Source organism: Lupinus angustifolius, chromosome LG03 (assembly GCF_001865875.1).
Source record: "Lupinus angustifolius cultivar Tanjil chromosome LG03, LupAngTanjil_v1.0, whole genome shotgun sequence".
Lineage (NCBI taxonomy): Eukaryota > Viridiplantae > Streptophyta > Magnoliopsida > Fabales > Fabaceae > Lupinus > Lupinus angustifolius.
The window spans coordinates 24,604,666-24,632,463 of record NC_032011.1 but is presented as its reverse complement, the minus strand read 5'-3'; the positions used below and the strand labels follow the sequence as shown (position 1 = coordinate 24,632,463).

At 43.4% G+C, this 27,798-nt stretch overlaps 1 protein-coding gene and 1 long non-coding RNA gene across 2 annotated transcripts; one reads left to right on the top strand and one right to left on the bottom strand.

Annotated features, from left to right (window-relative positions):
* LOC109343943 (transcription factor bHLH110-like) lies at positions 4,761-9,060 on the top strand. The gene is made up of 7 exons (XM_019582473.1): positions 4,761-5,215; positions 5,549-6,185; positions 6,778-6,909; positions 7,482-7,547; positions 7,735-7,800; positions 8,221-8,280; positions 8,659-9,060. Exons 1-7 carry the CDS (start codon positions 5,085-5,087, stop codon positions 8,806-8,808), a joined length of 1,242 nt encoding a protein of 413 aa, XP_019438018.1. The 5' UTR covers positions 4,761-5,084; the 3' UTR covers positions 8,809-9,060.
* On the bottom strand, positions 9,865-10,962 carry LOC109343942. The gene is made up of 2 exons (XR_002107274.1): positions 10,699-10,962; positions 9,865-10,287 (listed from the first exon to the last, which is right to left on the bottom strand). It is a non-coding gene; the product is annotated as an uncharacterized LOC109343942 (long non-coding RNA).

Sequence of the window (27,798 nt, the reverse complement as noted above, 5' to 3'; positions counted from 1 at the left end):
AATTTATCTTTCATTTTATTACATTATCTTAATTTGATTGTCTTCATTGTTGAAAATAATATTTTTATTATACTTGTAAACATCGGAATAGTTAAGATAAGAAATTAGAGTAATTATATAAGCTACACTAAATTCAAAGATCATTAATATGTTTTTCAAATAGAATGACAACAACACCAAAAATAAGATATTGAAGTTGATAACTCAAATTATCTTCTTTTACTCAATGAGATTCATAGGAATGAATTTTTGTACAAAAATAAATATATTATTAATAATACTAAATATATTATAGACATCTTTAGGATTAAAAGTTTAAAACTAGTGCCAAGAGGATATAGTGAATATTTTAATAAATTAGGTAATGTAAATATTTTTTTTAAAAATTAAAAAATTCAAGGATACAGGTGCCCCATTTGTTCTTGTGATAGTCCACCAGTGATTTGATACAAGACCTAAAAAAATTAAAACATACAAGACCTAAAAAGAAATTCAAGAAAAAAGCCATATGTGACCTTCACTTATGTACTTTTTTTTCATTTAAGGTCGCATATGTCTTTTTTCTTATGAAAAACACAAATGCAATATTGAGATTTTTTTTTCTACACTTAACTTCAAGGTTACATATATATTTCTAGCAAAAAAACATATTTCATAAAATGTTAAAAAACTTAAAATAACCAAATATTTTGCCTGATACGCCAATTTTATGCGTTGAATGTCACATGTAAGACAAGATGAACACCGATGCTGGCTTTTACATAATTTGATTTACTATTGGTTTGGGGTTTTAGTATCATGTTAAAGAGTAAATTATTGTAATGAATTTTAGTGAAATTATACAAATTGTTATTTATTTTTATATCTACAAATCTCTCCTTATTTATATATACATTACGCTGACTAATCTTGTAGAAAAAATAAGTGTAATCTTTTAAATAAAAAATGATGAGTGTAATTAAATTAAATAAAATATAATATATTATGGAGACACATCTAAATAATATATGAGCAATATCTATTTATTATTTTCGGTTCTTTACAATATAATATAGTATAAAAGTGATTTAAACAATATTTGTTTAGAAATGTTGATGCATTTTTGTAACCAAAAATAATAAAAATAATTGTATCATGTTTTGTTTAACTTAATTGTATTTATTACATTTTTTTATAAAAGATTACAGTTATTTATTATACATGGCTCATCAGTGTAATGAAAATATATAAATTATGAGATTTATGTATGTGTAGAAAAGTGATAAATAATTTATATAATTGTACTAAACTGAGGAGTGTAACTTACTCTATCTTAAATGATGAAGTAGAGTGTTGGGAGAAGATGATTTGGGAAGAATATGAAGTGAGTGATGACTGATGAGAGAGAGAGAAAAGAGAAGAAACTCAAATCCCTTTCTTTACTATGTTTGTAGGCTTCATAAAACAAAGATGGGCTCAGTATCTTGGACCAGCTAATTGCAATGGATCTTGAGGCTTCACCATGTTCACCATCAACTCCTAAAAGTCATTGCATAGCCCAATCACCCAAAAAATTGGAATCTCTTTCCTTGGATTTAATGTAGCCTCAGCTGTTTCATACTATCATAGGTTTTGTAGAATGAAAATCCTCTGTCCCAAAATGATAATGTCTTCATGAGGACATAAATAGGGACAGTTGATCTTCATTCAGGTTTTATCACATCCGAATCTAAAAGACACCTCATAGTCGCCCCAAAACGTCAGGTGTCAACCTAATATGGGATAAGGTGAGTCCATTCGGGACTCTCTTGGTTCTTAATCGTATAATTACACAATTCAAAAAGATACATCTTTGATCAGATAGGATTCAAGTAACAGTATACATACCACTTTTTATCATCCACCTGTCATGCCATGCCATCTGAGCAACACACACCCCTAGCATCAATGAATCGTATATTTCTTGTCCTTTTCTTGGAACTTCTTTCCTTCAATCTTATACCCTCTCGTTTTTTTGGGGATTGTTTTCTCTTACTGATTTTTTTGTACATTTATTTTTCTTCTATAATTTGTTACTATTTTAATAAAATTTTCACTTATCAAAAAAATAATCATGTAATGCACACCTTCATCAACTATAGTTTAAGGGTGGATATGCGTGATGCCTCTCTCTCTCAATAAGAACGAACAAAGAGAAAATATTTGTATTATCTATGGAATTGATCATCACATTCACGAAAACCTACCATGCATTTTAATTAACTACACAAACCCCATGCTTTGTAGCAGTGAAGGAAATTTTTCAGCAGCTTTGTGCACAGTTATATATATAAATTGCAATGACCATGCTGTTACGTATATCATATTTTATATTGTTTTAACCTCATGAAAAGCAGTGGTAGAATATTAAAAGAGAAAATAGAGTGTGATGTTACACTATAGTATCAACACACATCTTCCATCATTCACGTGTTGATGTGCATGGACACAACTACAAGTTATGTACATGAATGATAGATGGTTTTATACACTGATATTGACATTGTAATTTTGTTTATTAATGCACACTTGTTGAACTCTTACTAAAATAGTTTTTTGACTTTTCTTGATGTAAATAAAATTTCGGATCACAATATATAGAAATAAGAATTGGGTTAACAAATTAAGAATATTTAAAAAAAATAGTACTATATAAAACCAGAAATTTAATATTGAAAAATTAAGTTTAATACTTCTGAATATACTAAACCAGATAAAATTTTCATTTTCTTTAAAACATTAGAACATTCCCCTTGGAAATAATTAAAGGAAATTCGTGAAATAAAACCAATAGCTCTTACTCATAATAGTTAAGTGAAAGGTGACTAGGGGAAGAACATGGGAGAAATGATATGAATAAAGAAAAGGAGCTTAATTGAAATTGTTTCTGTAATTAAAATAAACAAATTATATATAGGAAATAAAAGGAGACACAGTGAAGTAGATGGGTGGACATAGCAGAAGGTGCAAAGGTAGAGAAGTGCTAAAAGCAAACTTAATTTAATAAATTACACACTTTTTTGTACTATCAAGAATATTCTCTCACCCATTGGTATAAGGAACTAATTTTTTTTTGTCGTGATTACCCCTCTCAACAAATGTCGCTCACAGAAATCGAACATTTAACATTTTGATAATCTTAAAGATCTAGCTGGAGCTTACACCACTGGACCACACTTACTTTGATCTCACATTCCTCTATCATTTGTGGCGCAAGGTGAGCAAATATTTATAATTTATCTATATGGCTCTCCTTTTGCTGGATGAGACAGCTTAATCATGTGTATTTGATTAGCATATATGAATAAGGAATTTCGATCAATCATAACAAAACTAATACTATAGAACTGTGTGGAATAATCTCCTTCCTTTAATTAGTTTTTTCTATGCTAACCATAAGCAATTGTTAAAAAAATGGCATTTCATAGTAAAATATTAAGCTCTTCGCAAGAGATATATAAGATTACTCTAGAGTGCATTTGTCTTTAAAGTAAACAAATGAAAATTACATACCACTAAATTTTGCCGTGTCAAAATCACAATTACACTTTATGTTAAAGTCAGTAAGACACTGTTTCTTACTAACTTTAAATTCTCCCCCCTCAAGTGAGTGTATCTCTACAATGTTTTACGTACCTAAGCTTTAGTTCAGGTTAAATCTAATAGAGAAACTTGAATAAGGTGACAGATCAGACTAAAACTTTATGTTTGAAAAAGATATTGACCGTTTGAGGCAAACCTTGTCCTACCTTGATTTCATGCCTAGATAATATTAACCATCAATTATTATCATTATTATATGACCCCAACACCCTATTGAAATGAGATATGGAGAATCATTTGTTCCTAACGGTGTTTCATTCTCTGTTCCAAACTAATTACATATTGATGTGTTAATAAAAGATTTTTTTTTAACATAAAACGTTAAGAAAATGTAGCACTCTGATTGGTTTGGGACAGGGTGTGAGATACTGTTTGGGACGGGTGATGTCTGTCCACTAAGATGAGCATAATGTCCCGCATGCTGTATGCAACTGGCAACCAAGGTTTTAAGGGTTGTGGGGAGCACCCAACCCAATTATAAGGATTCTGGTTACCAATTGAACAAAAAAGGAAAAAGGAGAATGAAAGGCTAAGGTCCTTTAATAAGGTTTTCAATTGTTTTAACCTTATTTCCACTTCCTTTTTGGTATTACTTTATAGTCTAACTTCGATTGACAAATCAATTTAGTCATACATGTCAAAAAAAAGGCCAAGGTTAACACAATTAAGGGCTAAATCATTTTCTAACAGCCTTTTTTTCTTCTGTGATAATAGGTTTTTTATACTGAAATAAACTATAACACCCATATAAGAGAAGTGTGAATTAAGTTTTTACCTTAAATATCAAGATTATCCTTTATCCTATTGGGGTGGAGAATGTGAAGAGAACTAGAGAGCATGGCTACTATAATTTCAAATACCAGAAACTTTGTTGAAAGCATTGGGATCAAGGGGAATGGATTTTTTATCATGGCCTAGGGTTACTGTAACCCTCTTCCTGTACTTGCAGAGAGAATAAAATGCACACACTTTCAAGAGTGAGCACAAAAAATTAAAGTGGGTTGTGACAAAGAACAGAAATACTTATTTATTTATTAATTTATACACTCAAAGCTGCAAGAGAGAAAAAAAGGGAAAGCATAAAAAGATGTGAAAAAAGTGAAGTTGGCCCTAAAGGAAATTAAATAATTAAAAGTCAGAGAGATAGTGAGAGAGGGGTATGGGTATGGAGATGAAATAATAATACTCATATCTATCTTCCTTCCTTTTCAAGGATACTTCATTGAGATGAAAACTTGAAAGAGTAAAGAGGAAACCTGAGAGAGAGAAAAAGTAAAGCAGAAGCTATGTATGTGGGTTTCACCTGGAACTGTGTTCCATTGAATACAGTGGCAGATTCCATTTCATCTCTCTAAATCTTGTGCTATTTGCTACTACTTAATTTTAATCACTAAGTACTCATCTTGGGATTTTCAAATCCCATTTTCTTTTCCCTTTTAAGACCATATAATAAATTTATCATTATGGAACATAACAATCTCCATCACCTTCAACAAGACCAACCTCAACCTCTTGAGCCAGCTTCCTCTTTGACCCCATCTTCCTATGGATCACTTGGTGGTAGGAGCCATTCTTGGACCCCAAATATTACTTTGTAAGTCTCTTCTAACACTTAACTCAATTCATTATCTAGTTTTTGTTCCATATGTTATTTAAGGATTATATTTATGTGTATGAGTTGATCTTTTAATTTACTTTACTATTGCAAATGTTTGTTTCTATTTTGCTTAATTGAATTTCATGCTATCATTAATACACCACAGCTGTCATTCTATGATCTCATGTGTGTATATGTTTTTTGTATTTTTGTACTAGACTAGGGCTTTGTCTCCTTCACCATAAGTTACTATACAAAAGGTAGGTAGCTATATATATCATATATATTCAATAAAAGTAATATTCTAACCCTGTTTAATTACATATATAGGAATGTTGGTAACTTCAACCAAAACCTGCAAGAAGCTAATCCCAGATCAAGAGCTTTAATGCACAAGAATGATATGATCCAAGATTTAGGTTATCATCATCATTGGACTGGTGATGGAGAAAGCTACTTAGCCCCTACATTCAGTGAAATGCTAAATAGTACTCCTTCCAACATGGAAGACTATAAATATCACAATCCAGTTCATTCTACTTCTACAGTGACCAACCAGATGAAGAATAGTAATGAGTGCAAAGATATGAATGCACTGAATGAGAAGTTGTTGCTGAAGACACTATTTTCAGGAGATATGTACTCAACTAGTGCTGAAAATTATGGTAACTTTGGTGCTGCTACTCATCATGGAGTACCAAGTAGAGGGAACTTTAGCCAGATTTATCCAAGTATAAATATCTCAAACTTGAGCCACTCATCAACTTCTACACCAATTTCAAGCTCCTTGAATATTATGAGCACTACACAGCCCTTAGATCTGTTAACCTCACCAACATCATTTCCTATGGGTTTAAGTCATCGTTCACATTCACAAGATCATTCTTTTGGTAATGATAATCTTTCTTTTCGTCTAGAACATATGCAGCAACCCACTGACAGGTCCTCATGTAATAACTCTGGTAATGTAAGTATTCTTCTAATTCTCTCTCTTTTTTCACTTCTTTGGAAAATAAAAACCACACTAGTTATAGTAATGTTTTATGGAGAATCTTTTGATTTTTTTGTTGTATTGAAATATACATGTATAGAAAGTAAAAAAGAAATAGAGGTAGATTCATTTGTTTACAAAGAAAATTGTAACTCATAAAAGTAGTATGTCATATAGTTTTTAATTTTCTGATACTACGTAGTATGCACTAATTTTATCTGCAAAACTATATATAAAAGATGCAAACAAAGATGAACCTAACGAATATACTTATTACTGAAGACATGAAGTTGACCAACAATGGGGATAGGTTTTTTAGAAAAGTAATAGAAACCACCCTTTACCATATTTTATTATTAACTTGTGGCAACAAGAAATAGTCTTCTCTTTATATCGTTCTCAACTTTAAACACAGTACAAACATATACCTTTAATCAGAATTTACCTTCTTTACTCTTTTCTTTTCGATTCTATCTTTCTTTTTTCTTTTTTTCACTTGTTGAAAATGACCCATTTCAATTATTATTCGACTGCTCTTAACTTTTTTCATTTTTCTTTTCCTATGCAGCTATCACAGTTGAGCAATGGTGAGGTGGAAACAAAGAGACCCTGCACTTTGATGGATTCAAAGACTACTCAATCTCAAACAGCATCGAAGAAATCACGATTGGAATCACGCCCATCATGTCCACTTATTAAGGTATCTTTTTTCTTGTCTTTTATAGGTTACATTATTTCTTATCTTTGGAGAAAGCAAACCAAAAAGTGTATATATATTGTTGGAGGAAGAACACATTCTAGATACTTCGATTTCAAACGTGGAGATCTCATACTTAGTCTTATATTTATAGATTTTTTATTTGATCCTTGAAATTGTATAATGTTTCAGCATAAAATTTGACTGATTTTAGAAGAGAACCCTTTTTATCCAAAATAAATCTTGATTGTTAACTTTAATTAAATATTGTGGTTGTAGCCAAAACATTTAAATGATCCACAAAAATATTAAATCAAGATATGTCACCCTACACTACATATATCAAATAACAATATATAGCCTACTTTAAAGAGTCTCCTAATTATGAAAAAAAAATGTCACTTTAAGTGACATATGTCACCTTTAAGTTGATAAGATATAATTGATGTCATTTTCTTATGATTATAAGTTTAAATTAATTCATATCTCATATTATAGAAGTAGGGAAAGTTGCATTGATTTCAGTTCAGAATAATGCTTTTGCATTTATCTTCAGTTCATAACTAATTCTTCAGGTTAGGAAAGAGAAGTTGGGAGATAGAATTGCGGCTCTTCAACAGTTGGTGGCTCCTTTTGGCAAGGTACACTACTTTCACACACATTATGACTTATGACTAAAAGTTATAAATTCACATGTCAATAATTAGCTTATTATATTAATGAAAATAGAAAGAAAAAAAGTAATGTTTATTGGGGTATTCATATAGAGTTTATGAAAGTTAATATTGAACTATAATTATACAATATTTTTGAATTTGGATGTTGCAGACAGACACAGCATCAGTTCTTATGGAAGCTATTGGATACATTAAATTCCTTCAAGGCCAAGTTGAGGTACTTATATTTTCCAAGCCCCTTTTGACTTATGAATTACCAATAATGTCCCTTGATTCTTAGTTATATAAAGTTAGCGCAAACAGCAATGTAGGGTTTCAATTGACTAACAATATGCTACCATCTTTATGATTTTGATGGGTATTTAATCATTTCATTTTTACCGTATAGTTAGATATAATATATGCAAATATGGGTGAGTATTACGTGAATGTCAATTTTAAAGCGTGGTTGAGTATTAAGATATGTCATATTTTGTGGTTGATAGATACATTGGATTCAAATTTTGTGTGAGTATTATTGTATTATGTGACATCAATGATAATTACACAAATAATGAAACTTATAATGCAATTTAGATGATGAACATATATTGAATTTTCCCATTGACTTGGTTCTTACGAATTGTTCATTGTACAGACACTGAGTGTTCCATACATGAAATCATCTCAAAACCAGAACAACAGAATCATTCAAAGGGTAAGAATACATTCTTTTGCTATTATATAATATAAAACATACATGCACATGCATGCACATACGTCTTAATTAGCAAGCTTTAATCCAAAAATTTGAGGACATAATATATACTCTAAGTAGTACATGCTTGATTCAAGTGACACATGTCTGATTCAAGTGGTACATGTTTGATTCCCCTTAAGCAATGTCTCGGGTTCGAGTCTTATGGTTGAAAAAAATACCAACAGGGAGAGTTAGTCACACATACCTATGGATGTTCCCGGTTCAGACAGGATTGTCTCCAGTGTGAGGATACTTGTGGGAAACAAAAGGAAAACTATATTGCATAAATGCATATTTATAATAAAATTGCATAATGCATGATATACATAATGTCAGGGTTCAGCCATAGGAGACACACATGGAGAACCAAATCAAGATCTTAGAAGCCGAGGTCTCTGTCTTGTTCCATTGTCTTGCATGTCATACATAGCAGGTGATGGTGGCACTGAGGTGTGGCAACAACCTAACTTTGGTGGAGGAACTTAGTAGTAGTATTTTGTTTGAATTAAAATCAAGTAAACATTCAAATGAAAGGGAGGAAAAAAAGAAATGGAGCAATGTGTTCTAAATATTCTAAGCCCATGTTTGTTGGAACTTAAAACAAATCCGGTTTTATGAGTGTTTAATGGAGCAAACTTGGTCCTTCCTATAAAAGTCAAGGATGGCCAAGTTAGATCCATTAAAACATCATGTACCATTAATTTAATTACTTGTACTCTTTGCTAGCCATTGTTAATTCATGTAGGCTAATATAATTCTACAGTCAGCTTGTGCTCTTGTTTTAAGGGTGGAAGTTCAGGTGTTCTCCAGTATTGAAGAGGACATTACTGAAATATAAGAAGAAATGAAAGATATGTGAATTTCAAGTGATGAGCTCGTTTAACTAGGAATATACACATTTGAAAATAAAATGAATAAATCTGAATCTAAATCTAAATCTGATTCATTAATTGATATAATAATCATATTATATAGTTTAAATTGGTGCACTTTTTGCTGACAAAAAAATGGTGCACTTCTTAAAGTGCAAAAGATGCTTTAAACGAGTAACACAATCTTTTAAGGCAAGTTTTAACCCAGTGCCAGGTAAAGGGGAACTATTTTTTGTGCCATTGACATTGAGTGTTGATTTCGTTATAAAATACATCAACGCTTATTTGATTTGTAGATTTTACACATACAAAAAAATGTGTCCTTATGTACTAGGCTTTGAAGAATTCTCAGTCCACAATAAAATAAGAGAGCATAAATCGGATATTGAGAATTCAGAGGACAATACGTGGACAAGAATTGAAAACCTTAAAAAGAAAGCAATAAATGCATCCACCAAATTCAGGAACTCAATTAATTGAGTACTAGATTGTTTAATAAACTTTGTTTTTCTGTTTTGGTTACAACTTTTTTATGTATATTTATAAACTATGATGTCCCACTTCCTAAACAGGCATTATACAAAGCATTGACAAAACAAGAACTTGTGGCATATATAGACAGAACTGTTATGCAGAGAAAGGTTTCCCATCAAAACTTCATAGTAACAGATTCATGAAACTACATTGGTCTTTCTTAAAAAAGATAATAATATACAGTCAAAGAACATATACATGATTTTGCTTGGCAGCAAGATTGATAACGGTACAAATGGGACAGTGTTCATAGTGAGGGAAATTACATGATGGAACAGTAATTAACCACCTTCAGCAATCACATATTACACATTGCATCTAGCATAATTTAGAAGTCTTTGGAATAAGCATCTTTTTTTCTCATCCATCACCCCTCATTTGGAACACCTCTACTCAATTTCTGTTGAATTTTTTCTACTTGATGATCCTAGCTGGATCAGCTATACCTTCTTTTGGCCAGGTTTAGGACAATATAAGTGATTCCATTGGTAGCTGCTATTAATTTCATCACCTTTTGCCTGCACTTTGAACAGAGCAATTTTACTGACGCCGGAGTATTCTACAATACACAAGTGTGTCAGTCAGAAGAGTGAAGAGCATACAGCTAGTAATATGATAATCAGATAAATGTTTTTTTGCACCCAACATTAGTTAACAAAAAATTTACAAATATAAATACCATTCACACAGTGAAAACCAAACTGCACAGGTTTAAAAGTGAGATGAAAGAGGTAAGGTAGTAGAGCAACTCATTCTGGAAACAAGTATGCTAAAACCAATTGAAAGATAGTACAGAAACAAATAATTAATAGAAAAGGGGGATTTGAACACCCTGTGATTGAAAAAGAAAAGAAAGAAAGTAGAACCCCAGAGAAGTGGGTTAATTGGAGCCAAATACAAGTTTCAAACTTCAGAGTTAAATAAAAGGACATTTTGAGGGAAAGAAGAGCATCGTAGTACTAATACTTACAAATGCAATTTTCCTCAAGTGTCATGTACTACAGTCTGTCAAATCTCAGCATGCAGCACCAGAGACTGGCAAGTTTGTGACTTTATTTCTTCCTGGATTTATCATTTCACTGTAGTAGCTCACTATCTTCTTATCTAAGTCATAATATTCCTCCATTTTACTCAAACGCTTCAAGTCCAGGTCGATAAAATACACCTAAGACAGATCCAGTTGCAACTAAATTCAGATACAATGCAACAAGCATTACAGCTTTCATTCTGTTTTATATATAAGGTCAAGAGAATAAAATCATTTAGAATGACAATATGGTATTTTCATTTTCATGGATAAAGGAGATTTTACTTCAGACCTATTTTATATAAATTAGAATATCCATGATGAGAATTTTGATTGTTATTATTTGCTTCATTTTACAATTATCAAACAAGGTCCTCCTCCTCCTCCTCATCCTCATCCTATCCTCCTCCTCATCCTCATCCTATCCTCATCGCACCTTCGTCCTCATCCTCTTCGTCACCCCATCTTCGTCCTCACCCTCCTCCTATCCTCATCCTACCCTCCTCATCGTCATCCTCCTTCTCAAATTCCTCAACCTATCCTCATCCTATCCTCGTCCAAATCTTATCCTCTTACTCATCCTCATCCTCCTCCTCCTCCTCCTCCTCATCCTCATCCTATCCTCCTCCTCATCCTCATCCTATCCTCATCGCACCTTCGTCCTCATCCTCTTCGTCACCCCATCTTCGTCCTCACCCTCCTCCTATCCTCATCCTACCCTCCTCATCGTCATCCTCCTTCTCAAATTCCTCAACCTATCCTCATCCTATCCTCGTCCAAATCTTATCCTCTTACTCATCCTCATCCTCCTCCTCCTCCTCCTCCTCATCCTCATCCTATCCTCCTCCTCATCCTCATCCTATCCTCATCGCACCTTCGTCCTCATCCTCTTCGTCACCCCATCTTCGTCCTCACCCTCCTCCTATCCTCATCCTACCCTCCTCATCGTCATCCTCCTTCTCAAATTCCTCAACCTATCCTCATCCTATCCTCGTCCAAATCTTATCCTCTTACTCATCCTCATCCTCCTCCTCCTCCTCCTCCTCATCCTCATCCTATCCTCCTCCTCATCCTCATCCTATCCTCATCGCACCTTCGTCCTCATCCTCTTCGTCACCCCATCTTCGTCCTCACCCTCCTCCTATCCTCATCCTACCCTCCTCATCGTCATCCTCCTTCTCAAATTCCTCAACCTATCCTCATCCTATCCTCGTCCAAATCTTATCCTCTTACTCATCCTCATCCTCCTCCTCCTCCTCCTCCTCATCCTCATCCTATCCTCCTCCTCATCCTCATCCTATCCTCATCGCACCTTCGTCCTCATCCTCTTCGTCACCCCATCTTCGTCCTCACCCTCCTCCTATCCTCATCCTACCCTCCTCATCGTCATCCTCCTTCTCAAATTCCTCAACCTATCCTCATCCTATCCTCGTCCAAATCTTATCCTCTTACTCATCCTCATCCTCCTCCTCCTCCTCCTCCTCATCCTCATCCTATCCTCCTCCTCATCCTCATCCTATCCTCATCGCACCTTCGTCCTCATCCTCTTCGTCACCCCATCTTCGTCCTCACCCTCCTCCTATCCTCATCCTACCCTCCTCATCGTCATCCTCCTTCTCAAATTCCTCAACCTATCCTCATCCTATCCTCGTCCAAATCTTATCCTCTTACTCATCCTCATCCTCCTCCTCCTCCTCCTCCTCATCCTCATCCTATCCTCCTCCTCATCCTCATCCTATCCTCATCGCACCTTCGTCCTCATCCTCTTCGTCACCCCATCTTCGTCCTCACCCTCCTCCTATCCTCATCCTACCCTCCTCATCGTCATCCTCCTTCTCAAATTCCTCAACCTATCCTCATCCTATCCTCGTCCAAATCTTATCCTCTTACTCATCCTCATCCTCCTCCTCCTCCTCCTCCTCATCCTCATCCTATCCTCCTCCTCATCCTCATCCTATCCTCATCGCACCTTCGTCCTCATCCTCTTCGTCACCCCATCTTCGTCCTCACCCTCCTCCTATCCTCATCCTACCCTCCTCATCGTCATCCTCCTTCTCAAATTCCTCAACCTATCCTCATCCTATCCTCGTCCAAATCTTATCCTCTTACTCATCCTCATCCTCCTCCTCCTCCTCCTCCTCATCCTCATCCTATCCTCCTCCTCATCCTCATCCTATCCTCATCGCACCTTCGTCCTCATCCTCTTCGTCACCCCATCTTCGTCCTCACCCTCCTCCTATCCTCATCCTACCCTCCTCATCGTCATCCTCCTTCTCAAATTCCTCAACCTATCCTCATCCTATCCTCGTCCAAATCTTATCCTCTTACTCATCCTCATCCTCCTCCTCCTCCTCCTCCTCATCCTCATCCTATCCTCCTCCTCATCCTCATCCTATCCTCATCGCACCTTCGTCCTCATCCTCTTCGTCACCCCATCTTCGTCCTCACCCTCCTCCTATCCTCATCCTACCCTCCTCATCGTCATCCTCCTTCTCAAATTCCTCAACCTATCCTCATCCTATCCTCGTCCAAATCTTATCCTCTTACTCATCCTCATCCTCCTCCTCCTCCTCCTCCTCATCCTCATCCTATCCTCCTCCTCATCCTCATCCTATCCTCATCGCACCTTCGTCCTCATCCTCTTCGTCACCCCATCTTCGTCCTCACCCTCCTCCTATCCTCATCCTACCCTCCTCATCGTCATCCTCCTTCTCAAATTCCTCAACCTATCCTCATCCTATCCTCGTCCAAATCTTATCCTCTTACTCATCCTCATCCTCCTCCTCCTCCTCCTCCTCATCCTCATCCTATCCTCCTCCTCATCCTCATCCTATCCTCATCGCACCTTCGTCCTCATCCTCTTCGTCACCCCATCTTCGTCCTCACCCTCCTCCTATCCTCATCCTACCCTCCTCATCGTCATCCTCCTTCTCAAATTCCTCAACCTATCCTCATCCTATCCTCGTCCAAATCTTATCCTCTTACTCATCCTCATCCTCCTCCTCCTCCTCCTCCTCATCCTCATCCTATCCTCCTCCTCATCCTCATCCTATCCTCATCGCACCTTCGTCCTCATCCTCTTCGTCACCCCATCTTCGTCCTCACCCTCCTCCTATCCTCATCCTACCCTCCTCATCGTCATCCTCCTTCTCAAATTCCTCAACCTATCCTCATCCTATCCTCGTCCAAATCTTATCCTCTTACTCATCCTCATCCTCCTCCTCCTCCTCCTCCTCATCCTCATCCTATCCTCCTCCTCATCCTCATCCTATCCTCATCGCACCTTCGTCCTCATCCTCTTCGTCACCCCATCTTCGTCCTCACCCTCCTCCTATCCTCATCCTACCCTCCTCATCGTCATCCTCCTTCTCAAATTCCTCAACCTATCCTCATCCTATCCTCGTCCAAATCTTATCCTCTTACTCATCCTCATCCTCCTCCTCCTCCTCCTCCTCATCCTCATCCTATCCTCCTCCTCATCCTCATCCTATCCTCATCGCACCTTCGTCCTCATCCTCTTCGTCACCCCATCTTCGTCCTCACCCTCCTCCTATCCTCATCCTACCCTCCTCATCGTCATCCTCCTTCTCAAATTCCTCAACCTATCCTCATCCTATCCTCGTCCAAATCTTATCCTCTTACTCATCCTCATCCTCCTCCTCCTCCTCCTCCTCATCCTCATCCTATCCTCCTCCTCATCCTCATCCTATCCTCATCGCACCTTCGTCCTCATCCTCTTCGTCACCCCATCTTCGTCCTCACCCTCCTCCTATCCTCATCCTACCCTCCTCATCGTCATCCTCCTTCTCAAATTCCTCAACCTATCCTCATCCTATCCTCGTCCAAATCTTATCCTCTTACTCATCCTCATCCTCCTCCTCCTCCTCCTCCTCATCCTCATCCTATCCTCCTCCTCATCCTCATCCTATCCTCATCGCACCTTCGTCCTCATCCTCTTCGTCACCCCATCTTCGTCCTCACCCTCCTCCTATCCTCATCCTACCCTCCTCATCGTCATCCTCCTTCTCAAATTCCTCAACCTATCCTCATCCTATCCTCGTCCAAATCTTATCCTCTTACTCATCCTCATCCTCCTCCTCCTCCTCCTCCTCATCCTCATCCTATCCTCCTCCTCATCCTCATCCTATCCTCATCGCACCTTCGTCCTCATCCTCTTCGTCACCCCATCTTCGTCCTCACCCTCCTCCTATCCTCATCCTACCCTCCTCATCGTCATCCTCCTTCTCAAATTCCTCAACCTATCCTCATCCTATCCTCGTCCAAATCTTATCCTCTTACTCATCCTCATCCTCCTCCTCCTCCTCCTCCTCATCCTCATCCTATCCTCCTCCTCATCCTCATCCTATCCTCATCGCACCTTCGTCCTCATCCTCTTCGTCACCCCATCTTCGTCCTCACCCTCCTCCTATCCTCATCCTACCCTCCTCATCGTCATCCTCCTTCTCAAATTCCTCAACCTATCCTCATCCTATCCTCGTCCAAATCTTATCCTCTTACTCATCCTCATCCTCCTCCTCCTCCTCCTCCTCATCCTCATCCTATCCTCCTCCTCATCCTCATCCTATCCTCATCGCACCTTCGTCCTCATCCTCTTCGTCACCCCATCTTCGTCCTCACCCTCCTCCTATCCTCATCCTACCCTCCTCATCGTCATCCTCCTTCTCAAATTCCTCAACCTATCCTCATCCTATCCTCGTCCAAATCTTATCCTCTTACTCATCCTCATCCTCCTCCTCCTCCTCCTCCTCATCCTCATCCTATCCTCCTCCTCATCCTCATCCTATCCTCATCGCACCTTCGTCCTCATCCTCTTCGTCACCCCATCTTCGTCCTCACCCTCCTCCTATCCTCATCCTACCCTCCTCATCGTCATCCTCCTTCTCAAATTCCTCAACCTATCCTCATCCTATCCTCGTCCAAATCTTATCCTCTTACTCATCCTCATCCTCCTCCTCCTCCTCCTCCTCATCCTCATCCTATCCTCCTCCTCATCCTCATCCTATCCTCATCGCACCTTCGTCCTCATCCTCTTCGTCACCCCATCTTCGTCCTCACCCTCCTCCTATCCTCATCCTACCCTCCTCATCGTCATCCTCCTTCTCAAATTCCTCAACCTATCCTCATCCTATCCTCGTCCAAATCTTATCCTCTTACTCATCCTCATCCTCCTCCTCCTCCTCCTCCTCATCCTCATCCTATCCTCCTCCTCATCCTCATCCTATCCTCATCGCACCTTCGTCCTCATCCTCTTCGTCACCCCATCTTCGTCCTCACCCTCCTCCTATCCTCATCCTACCCTCCTCATCGTCATCCTCCTTCTCAAATTCCTCAACCTATCCTCATCCTATCCTCGTCCAAATCTTATCCTCTTACTCATCCTCATCCTCCTCCTCCTCCTCCTCCTCATCCTCATCCTATCCTCCTCCTCATCCTCATCCTATCCTCATCGCACCTTCGTCCTCATCCTCTTCGTCACCCCATCTTCGTCCTCACCCTCCTCCTATCCTCATCCTACCCTCCTCATCGTCATCCTCCTTCTCAAATTCCTCAACCTATCCTCATCCTATCCTCGTCCAAATCTTATCCTCTTACTCATCCTCATCCTCCTCCTCCTCCTCCTCCTCATCCTCATCCTATCCTCCTCCTCATCCTCATCCTATCCTCATCGCACCTTCGTCCTCATCCTCTTCGTCACCCCATCTTCGTCCTCACCCTCCTCCTATCCTCATCCTACCCTCCTCATCGTCATCCTCCTTCTCAAATTCCTCAACCTATCCTCATCCTATCCTCGTCCAAATCTTATCCTCTTACTCATCCTCATCCTCCTCCTCCTCCTCCTCCTCATCCTCATCCTATCCTCCTCCTCATCCTCATCCTATCCTCATCGCACCTTCGTCCTCATCCTCTTCGTCACCCCATCTTCGTCCTCACCCTCCTCCTATCCTCATCCTACCCTCCTCATCGTCATCCTCCTTCTCAAATTCCTCAACCTATCCTCATCCTATCCTCGTCCAAATCTTATCCTCTTACTCATCCTCATCCTCCTCCTCCTCCTCCTCCTCATCCTCATCCTATCCTCCTCCTCATCCTCATCCTATCCTCATCGCACCTTCGTCCTCATCCTCTTCGTCACCCCATCTTCGTCCTCACCCTCCTCCTATCCTCATCCTACCCTCCTCATCGTCATCCTCCTTCTCAAATTCCTCAACCTATCCTCATCCTATCCTCGTCCAAATCTTATCCTCTTACTCATCCTCATCCTCCTCCTCCTCCTCCTCCTCATCCTCATCCTATCCTCCTCCTCATCCTCATCCTATCCTCATCGCACCTTCGTCCTCATCCTCTTCGTCACCCCATCTTCGTCCTCACCCTCCTCCTATCCTCATCCTACCCTCCTCATCGTCATCCTCCTTCTCAAATTCCTCAACCTATCCTCATCCTATCCTCGTCCAAATCTTATCCTCTTACTCATCCTCATCCTCCTCCTCCTCCTCCTCCTCATCCTCATCCTATCCTCCTCCTCATCCTCATCCTATCCTCATCGCACCTTCGTCCTCATCCTCTTCGTCACCCCATCTTCGTCCTCACCCTCCTCCTATCCTCATCCTACCCTCCTCATCGTCATCCTCCTTCTCAAATTCCTCAACCTATCCTCATCCTATCCTCGTCCAAATCTTATCCTCTTACTCATCCTCATCCTCCTCCTCCTCCTCCTCCTCATCCTCATCCTATCCTCCTCCTCATCCTCATCCTATCCTCATCGCACCTTCGTCCTCATCCTCTTCGTCACCCCATCTTCGTCCTCACCCTCCTCCTATCCTCATCCTACCCTCCTCATCGTCATCCTCCTTCTCAAATTCCTCAACCTATCCTCATCCTATCCTCGTCCAAATCTTATCCTCTTACTCATCCTCATCCTCCTCCTCCTCCTCCTCCTCATCCTCATCCTATCCTCCTCCTCATCCTCATCCTATCCTCATCGCACCTTCGTCCTCATCCTCTTCGTCACCCCATCTTCGTCCTCACCCTCCTCCTATCCTCATCCTACCCTCCTCATCGTCATCCTCCTTCTCAAATTCCTCAACCTATCCTCATCCTATCCTCGTCCAAATCTTATCCTCTTACTCATCCTCATCCTCCTCCTCCTCCTCCTCCTCATCCTCATCCTATCCTCCTCCTCATCCTCATCCTATCCTCATCGCACCTTCGTCCTCATCCTCTTCGTCACCCCATCTTCGTCCTCACCCTCCTCCTATCCTCATCCTACCCTCCTCATCGTCATCCTCCTTCTCAAATTCCTCAACCTATCCTCATCCTATCCTCGTCCAAATCTTATCCTCTTACTCATCCTCATCCTCCTCCTCCTCCTCCTCCTCATCCTCATCCTATCCTCCTCCTCATCCTCATCCTATCCTCATCGCACCTTCGTCCTCATCCTCTTCGTCACCCCATCTTCGTCCTCACCCTCCTCCTATCCTCATCCTACCCTCCTCATCGTCATCCTCCTTCTCAAATTCCTCAACCTATCCTCATCCTATCCTCGTCCAAATCTTATCCTCTTACTCATCCTCATCCTCCTCCTCCTCCTCCTCCTCATCCTCATCCTATCCTCCTCCTCATCCTCATCCTATCCTCATCGCACCTTCGTCCTCATCCTCTTCGTCACCCCATCTTCGTCCTCACCCTCCTCCTATCCTCATCCTACCCTCCTCATCGTCATCCTCCTTCTCAAATTCCTCAACCTATCCTCATCCTATCCTCGTCCAAATCTTATCCTCTTACTCATCCTCATCCTCCTCCTCCTCCTCCTCCTCATCCTCATCCTATCCTCCTCCTCATCCTCATCCTATCCTCATCGCACCTTCGTCCTCATCCTCTTCGTCACCCCATCTTCGTCCTCACCCTCCTCCTATCCTCATCCTACCCTCCTCATCGTCATCCTCCTTCTCAAATTCCTCAACCTATCCTCATCCTATCCTCGTCCAAATCTTATCCTCTTACTCATCCTCATCCTCCTCCTCCTCCTCCTCCTCATCCTCATCCTATCCTCCTCCTCATCCTCATCCTATCCTCATCGCACCTTCGTCCTCATCCTCTTCGTCACCCCATCTTCGTCCTCACCCTCCTCCTATCCTCATCCTACCCTCCTCATCGTCATCCTCCTTCTCAAATTCCTCAACCTATCCTCATCCTATCCTCGTCCAAATCTTATCCTCTTACTCATCCTCATCCTCCTCCTCCTCCTCCTCCTCATCCTCATCCTATCCTCCTCCTCATCCTCATCCTATCCTCATCGCACCTTCGTCCTCATCCTCTTCGTCACCCCATCTTCGTCCTCACCCTCCTCCTATCCTCATCCTACCCTCCTCATCGTCATCCTCCTTCTCAAATTCCTCAACCTATCCTCATCCTATCCTCGTCCAAATCTTATCCTCTTACTCATCCTCATCCTCCTCCTCCTCCTCCTCCTCATCCTCATCCTATCCTCCTCCTCATCCTCATCCTATCCTCATCGCACCTTCGTCCTCATCCTCTTCGTCACCCCATCTTCGTCCTCACCCTCCTCCTATCCTCATCCTACCCTCCTCATCGTCATCCTCCTTCTCAAATTCCTCAACCTATCCTCATCCTATCCTCGTCCAAATCTTATCCTCTTACTCATCCTCATCCTCCTCCTCCTCCTCCTCCTCATCCTCATCCTATCCTCCTCCTCATCCTCATCCTATCCTCATCGCACCTTCGTCCTCATCCTCTTCGTCACCCCATCTTCGTCCTCACCCTCCTCCTATCCTCATCCTACCCTCCTCATCGTCATCCTCCTTCTCAAATTCCTCAACCTATCCTCATCCTATCCTCGTCCAAATCTTATCCTCTTACTCATCCTCATCCTCCTCCTCCTCCTCCTCCTCATCCTCATCCTATCCTCCTCCTCATCCTCATCCTATCCTCATCGCACCTTCGTCCTCATCCTCTTCGTCACCCCATCTTCGTCCTCACCCTCCTCCTATCCTCATCCTACCCTCCTCATCGTCATCCTCCTTCTCAAATTCCTCAACCTATCCTCATCCTATCCTCGTCCAAATCTTATCCTCTTACTCATCCTCATCCTCCTCCTCCTCCTCCTCCTCATCCTCATCCTATCCTCCTCCTCATCCTCATCCTATCCTCATCGCACCTTCGTCCTCATCCTCTTCGTCACCCCATCTTCGTCCTCACCCTCCTCCTATCCTCATCCTACCCTCCTCATCGTCATCCTCCTTCTCAAATTCCTCAACCTATCCTCATCCTATCCTCGTCCAAATCTTATCCTCTTACTCATCCTCATCCTCCTCCTCCTCCTCCTCCTCATCCTCATCCTATCCTCCTCCTCATCCTCATCCTATCCTCATCGCACCTTCGTCCTCATCCTCTTCGTCACCCCATCTTCGTCCTCACCCTCCTCCTATCCTCATCCTACCCTCCTCATCGTCATCCTCCTTCTCAAATTCCTCAACCTATCCTCATCCTATCCTCGTCCAAATCTTATCCTCTTACTCATCCTCATCCTCCTCCTCCTCCTCCTCCTCATCCTCATCCTATCCTCCTCCTCATCCTCATCCTATCCTCATCGCACCTTCGTCCTCATCCTCTTCGTCACCCCATCTTCGTCCTCACCCTCCTCCTATCCTCATCCTACCCTCCTCATCGTCATCCTCCTTCTCAAATTCCTCAACCTATCCTCATCCTATCCTCGTCCAAATCTTATCCTCTTACTCATCCTCATCCTCCTCCTCCTCCTCCTCCTCATCCTCATCCTATCCTCCTCCTCATCCTCATCCTATCCTCATCGCACCTTCGTCCTCATCCTCTTCGTCACCCCATCTTCGTCCTCACCCTCCTCCTATCCTCATCCTACCCTCCTCATCGTCATCCTCCTTCTCAAATTCCTCAACCTATCCTCATCCTATCCTCGTCCAAATCTTATCCTCTTACTCATCCTCATCCTCCTCCTCCTCCTCCTCCTCATCCTCATCCTATCCTCCTCCTCATCCTCATCCTATCCTCATCGCACCTTCGTCCTCATCCTCTTCGTCACCCCATCTTCGTCCTCACCCTCCTCCTATCCTCATCCTACCCTCCTCATCGTCATCCTCCTTCTCAAATTCCTCAACCTATCCTCATCCTATCCTCGTCCAAATCTTATCCTCTTACTCATCCTCATCCTCCTCCTCCTCCTCCTCCTCATCCTCATCCTATCCTCCTCCTCATCCTCATCCTATCCTCATCGCACCTTCGTCCTCATCCTCTTCGTCACCCCATCTTCGTCCTCACCCTCCTCCTATCCTCATCCTACCCTCCTCATCGTCATCCTCCTTCTCAAATTCCTCAACCTATCCTCATCCTATCCTCGTCCAAATCTTATCCTCTTACTCATCCTCATCCTCCTCCTCCTCCTCCTCCTCATCCTCATCCTATCCTCCTCCTCATCCTCATCCTATCCTCATCGCACCTTCGTCCTCATCCTCTTCGTCACCCCATCTTCGTCCTCACCCTCCTCCTATCCTCATCCTACCCTCCTCATCGTCATCCTCCTTCTCAAATTCCTCAACCTATCCTCATCCTATCCTCGTCCAAATCTTATCCTCTTACTCATCCTCATCCTCCTCCTCCTCCTCCTCCTCATCCTCATCCTATCCTCCTCCTCATCCTCATCCTATCCTCATCGCACCTTCGTCCTCATCCTCTTCGTCACCCCATCTTCGTCCTCACCCTCCTCCTATCCTCATCCTACCCTCCTCATCGTCATCCTCCTTCTCAAATTCCTCAACCTATCCTCATCCTATCCTCGTCCAAATCTTATCCTCTTACTCATCCTCATCCTCCTCCTCCTCCTCCTCCTCATCCTCATCCTATCCTCCTCCTCATCCTCATCCTATCCTCATCGCACCTTCGTCCTCATCCTCTTCGTCACCCCATCTTCGTCCTCACCCTCCTCCTATCCTCATCCTACCCTCCTCATCGTCATCCTCCTTCTCAAATTCCTCAACCTATCCTCATCCTATCCTCGTCCAAATCTTATCCTCTTACTCATCCTCATCCTCCTCCTCCTCCTCCTCCTCATCCTCATCCTATCCTCCTCCTCATCCTCATCCTATCCTCATCGCACCTTCGTCCTCATCCTCTTCGTCACCCCATCTTCGTCCTCACCCTCCTCCTATCCTCATCCTACCCTCCTCATCGTCATCCTCCTTCTCAAATTCCTCAACCTATCCTCATCCTATCCTCGTCCAAATCTTATCCTCTTACTCATCCTCATCCTCCTCCTCCTCCTCCTCCTCATCCTCATCCTATCCTCCTCCTCATCCTCATCCTATCCTCATCGCACCTTCGTCCTCATCCTCTTCGTCACCCCATCTTCGTCCTCACCCTCCTCCTATCCTCATCCTACCCTCCTCATCGTCATCCTCCTTCTCAAATTCCTCAACCTATCCTCATCCTATCCTCGTCCAAATCTTATCCTCTTACTCATCCTCATCCTCCTCCTCCTCCTCCTCCTCATCCTCATCCTATCCTCCTCCTCATCCTCATCCTATCCTCATCGCACCTTCGTCCTCATCCTCTTCGTCACCCCATCTTCGTCCTCACCCTCCTCCTATCCTCATCCTACCCTCCTCATCGTCATCCTCCTTCTCAAATTCCTCAACCTATCCTCATCCTATCCTCGTCCAAATCTTATCCTCTTACTCATCCTCATCCTCCTCCTCCTCCTCCTCCTCATCCTCATCCTATCCTCCTCCTCATCCTCATCCTATCCTCATCGCACCTTCGTCCTCATCCTCTTCGTCACCCCATCTTCGTCCTCACCCTCCTCCTATCCTCATCCTACCCTCCTCATCGTCATCCTCCTTCTCAAATTCCTCAACCTATCCTCATCCTATCCTCGTCCAAATCTTATCCTCTTACTCATCCTCATCCTCCTCCTCCTCCTCCTCCTCATCCTCATCCTATCCTCCTCCTCATCCTCATCCTATCCTCATCGCACCTTCGTCCTCATCCTCTTCGTCACCCCATCTTCGTCCTCACCCTCCTCCTATCCTCATCCTACCCTCCTCATCGTCATCCTCCTTCTCAAATTCCTCAACCTATCCTCATCCTATCCTCGTCCAAATCTTATCCTCTTACTCATCCTCATCCTCCTCCTCCTCCTCCTCCTCATCCTCATCCTATCCTCCTCCTCATCCTCATCCTATCCTCATCGCACCTTCGTCCTCATCCTCTTCGTCACCCCATCTTCGTCCTCACCCTCCTCCTATCCTCATCCTACCCTCCTCATCGTCATCCTCCTTCTCAAATTCCTCAACCTATCCTCATCCTATCCTCGTCCAAATCTTATCCTCTTACTCATCCTCATCCTCCTCCTCCTCCTCCTCCTCATCCTCATCCTATCCTCCTCCTCATCCTCATCCTATCCTCATCGCACCTTCGTCCTCATCCTCTTCGTCACCCCATCTTCGTCCTCACCCTCCTCCTATCCTCATCCTACCCTCCTCATCGTCATCCTCCTTCTCAAATTCCTCAACCTATCCTCATCCTATCCTCGTCCAAATCTTATCCTCTTACTCATCCTCATCCTCCTCCTCCTCCTCCTCCTCATCCTCATCCTATCCTCCTCCTCATCCTCATCCTATCCTCATCGCACCTTCGTCCTCATCCTCTTCGTCACCCCATCTTCGTCCTCACCCTCCTCCTATCCTCATCCTACCCTCCTCATCGTCATCCTCCTTCTCAAATTCCTCAACCTATCCTCATCCTATCCTCGTCCAAATCTTATCCTCTTACTCATCCTCATCCTCCTCCTCCTCCTCCTCCTCATCCTCATCCTATCCTCCTCCTCATCCTCATCCTATCCTCATCGCACCTTCGTCCTCATCCTCTTCGTCACCCCATCTTCGTCCTCACCCTCCTCCTATCCTCATCCTACCCTCCTCATCGTCATCCTCCTTCTCAAATTCCTCAACCTATCCTCATCCTATCCTCGTCCAAATCTTATCCTCTTACTCATCCTCATCCTCCTCCTCCTCCTCCTCCTCATCCTCATCCTATCCTCCTCCTCATCCTCATCCTATCCTCATCGCACCTTCGTCCTCATCCTCTTCGTCACCCCATCTTCGTCCTCACCCTCCTCCTATCCTCATCCTACCCTCCTCATCGTCATCCTCCTTCTCAAATTCCTCAACCTATCCTCATCCTATCCTCGTCCAAATCTTATCCTCTTACTCATCCTCATCCTCCTCCTCCTCCTCCTCCTCATCCTCATCCTATCCTCCTCCTCATCCTCATCCTATCCTCATCGCACCTTCGTCCTCATCCTCTTCGTCACCCCATCTTCGTCCTCACCCTCCTCCTATCCTCATCCTACCCTCCTCATCGTCATCCTCCTTCTCAAATTCCTCAACCTATCCTCATCCTATCCTCGTCCAAATCTTATCCTCTTACTCATCCTCATCCTCCTCCTCCTCCTCCTCCTCATCCTCATCCTATCCTCCTCCTCATCCTCATCCTATCCTCATCGCACCTTCGTCCTCATCCTCTTCGTCACCCCATCTTCGTCCTCACCCTCCTCCTATCCTCATCCTACCCTCCTCATCGTCATCCTCCTTCTCAAATTCCTCAACCTATCCTCATCCTATCCTCGTCCAAATCTTATCCTCTTACTCATCCTCATCCTCCTCCTCCTCCTCCTCCTCATCCTCATCCTATCCTCCTCCTCATCCTCATCCTATCCTCATCGCACCTTCGTCCTCATCCTCTTCGTCACCCCATCTTCGTCCTCACCCTCCTCCTATCCTCATCCTACCCTCCTCATCGTCATCCTCCTTCTCAAATTCCTCAACCTATCCTCATCCTATCCTCGTCCAAATCTTATCCTCTTACTCATCCTCATCCTCCTCCTCCTCCTCCTCCTCATCCTCATCCTATCCTCCTCCTCATCCTCATCCTATCCTCATCGCACCTTCGTCCTCATCCTCTTCGTCACCCCATCTTCGTCCTCACCCTCCTCCTATCCTCATCCTACCCTCCTCATCGTCATCCTCCTTCTCAAATTCCTCAACCTATCCTCATCCTATCCTCGTCCAAATCTTATCCTCTTACTCATCCTCATCCTCCTCCTCCTCCTCCTCCTCATCCTCATCCTATCCTCCTCCTCATCCTCATCCTATCCTCATCGCACCTTCGTCCTCATCCTCTTCGTCACCCCATCTTCGTCCTCACCCTCCTCCTATCCTCATCCTACCCTCCTCATCGTCATCCTCCTTCTCAAATTCCTCAACCTATCCTCATCCTATCCTCGTCCAAATCTTATCCTCTTACTCATCCTCATCCTCCTCCTCCTCCTCCTCCTCATCCTCATCCTATCCTCCTCCTCATCCTCATCCTATCCTCATCGCACCTTCGTCCTCATCCTCTTCGTCACCCCATCTTCGTCCTCACCCTCCTCCTATCCTCATCCTACCCTCCTCATCGTCATCCTCCTTCTCAAATTCCTCAACCTATCCTCATCCTATCCTCGTCCAAATCTTATCCTCTTACTCATCCTCATCCTCCTCCTCCTCCTCCTCCTCATCCTCATCCTATCCTCCTCCTCATCCTCATCCTATCCTCATCGCACCTTCGTCCTCATCCTCTTCGTCACCCCATCTTCGTCCTCACCCTCCTCCTATCCTCATCCTACCCTCCTCATCGTCATCCTCCTTCTCAAATTCCTCAACCTATCCTCATCCTATCCTCGTCCAAATCTTATCCTCTTACTCATCCTCATCCTCCTCCTCCTCCTCCTCCTCATCCTCATCCTATCCTCCTCCTCATCCTCATCCTATCCTCATCGCACCTTCGTCCTCATCCTCTTCGTCACCCCATCTTCGTCCTCACCCTCCTCCTATCCTCATCCTACCCTCCTCATCGTCATCCTCCTTCTCAAATTCCTCAACCTATCCTCATCCTATCCTCGTCCAAATCTTATCCTCTTACTCATCCTCATCCTCCTCCTCCTCCTCCTCCTCATCCTCATCCTATCCTCCTCCTCATCCTCATCCTATCCTCATCGCACCTTCGTCCTCATCCTCTTCGTCACCCCATCTTCGTCCTCACCCTCCTCCTATCCTCATCCTACCCTCCTCATCGTCATCCTCCTTCTCAAATTCCTCAACCTATCCTCATCCTATCCTCGTCCAAATCTTATCCTCTTACTCATCCTCATCCTCCTCCTCCTCCTCCTCCTCATCCTCATCCTATCCTCCTCCTCATCCTCATCCTATCCTCATCGCACCTTCGTCCTCATCCTCTTCGTCACCCCATCTTCGTCCTCACCCTCCTCCTATCCTCATCCTACCCTCCTCATCGTCATCCTCCTTCTCAAATTCCTCAACCTATCCTCATCCTATCCTCGTCCAAATCTTATCCTCTTACTCATCCTCATCCTCCTCCTCCTCCTCCTCCTCATCCTCATCCTATCCTCCTCCTCATCCTCATCCTATCCTCATCGCACCTTCGTCCTCATCCTCTTCGTCACCCCATCTTCGTCCTCACCCTCCTCCTATCCTCATCCTACCCTCCTCATCGTCATCCTCCTTCTCAAATTCCTCAACCTATCCTCATCCTATCCTCGTCCAAATCTTATCCTCTTACTCATCCTCATCCTCCTCCTCCTCCTCCTCCTCATCCTCATCCTATCCTCCTCCTCATCCTCATCCTATCCTCATCGCACCTTCGTCCTCATCCTCTTCGTCACCCCATCTTCGTCCTCACCCTCCTCCTATCCTCATCCTACCCTCCTCATCGTCATCCTCCTTCTCAAATTCCTCAACCTATCCTCATCCTATCCTCGTCCAAATCTTATCCTCTTACTCATCCTCATCCTCCTCCTCCTCCTCCTCCTCATCCTCATCCTATCCTCCTCCTCATCCTCATCCTATCCTCATCGCACCTTCGTCCTCATCCTCTTCGTCACCCCATCTTCGTCCTCACCCTCCTCCTATCCTCATCCTACCCTCCTCATCGTCATCCTCCTTCTCAAATTCCTCAACCTATCCTCATCCTATCCTCGTCCAAATCTTATCCTCTTACTCATCCTCATCCTCCTCCTCCTCCTCCTCCTCATCCTCATCCTATCCTCCTCCTCATCCTCATCCTATCCTCATCGCACCTTCGTCCTCATCCTCTTCGTCACCCCATCTTCGTCCTCACCCTCCTCCTATCCTCATCCTACCCTCCTCATCGTCATCCTCCTTCTCAAATTCCTCAACCTATCCTCATCCTATCCTCGTCCAAATCTTATCCTCTTACTCATCCTCATCCTCCTCCTCCTCCTCCTCCTCATCCTCATCCTATCCTCCTCCTCATCCTCATCCTATCCTCATCGCACCTTCGTCCTCATCCTCTTCGTCACCCCATCTTCGTCCTCACCCTCCTCCTATCCTCATCCTACCCTCCTCATCGTCATCCTCCTTCTCAAATTCCTCAACCTATCCTCATCCTATCCTCGTCCAAATCTTATCCTCTTACTCATCCTCATCCTCCTCCTCCTCCTCCTCCTCATCCTCATCCTATCCTCCTCCTCATCCTCATCCTATCCTCATCGCACCTTCGTCCTCATCCTCTTCGTCACCCCATCTTCGTCCTCACCCTCCTCCTATCCTCATCCTACCCTCCTCATCGTCATCCTCCTTCTCAAATTCCTCAACCTATCCTCATCCTATCCTCGTCCAAATCTTATCCTCTTACTCATCCTCATCCTCCTCCTCCTCCTCCTCCTCATCCTCATCCTATCCTCCTCCTCATCCTCATCCTATCCTCATCGCACCTTCGTCCTCATCCTCTTCGTCACCCCATCTTCGTCCTCACCCTCCTCCTATCCTCATCCTACCCTCCTCATCGTCATCCTCCTTCTCAAATTCCTCAACCTATCCTCATCCTATCCTCGTCCAAATCTTATCCTCTTACTCATCCTCATCCTCCTCCTCCTCCTCCTCCTCATCCTCATCC

Bases quoted from the DNA above. Each gene is read 5' to 3' on its own strand.
- LOC109343943 (XM_019582473.1), top strand. From the start codon at position 5,085: ATGGAACATAACAATCTCCATCACCTTCAACAAGACCAACCTCAACCT. The intron at 6,910-7,481 runs GTATCTTTTTTC...CTAATTCTTCAG, and splicing joins CATCATGTCCACTTATTAAG to GTTAGGAAAGAGAAGTTGGG. The intron at 7,548-7,734 runs GTACACTACTTT...TGGATGTTGCAG, and splicing joins TGGTGGCTCCTTTTGGCAAG to ACAGACACAGCATCAGTTCT.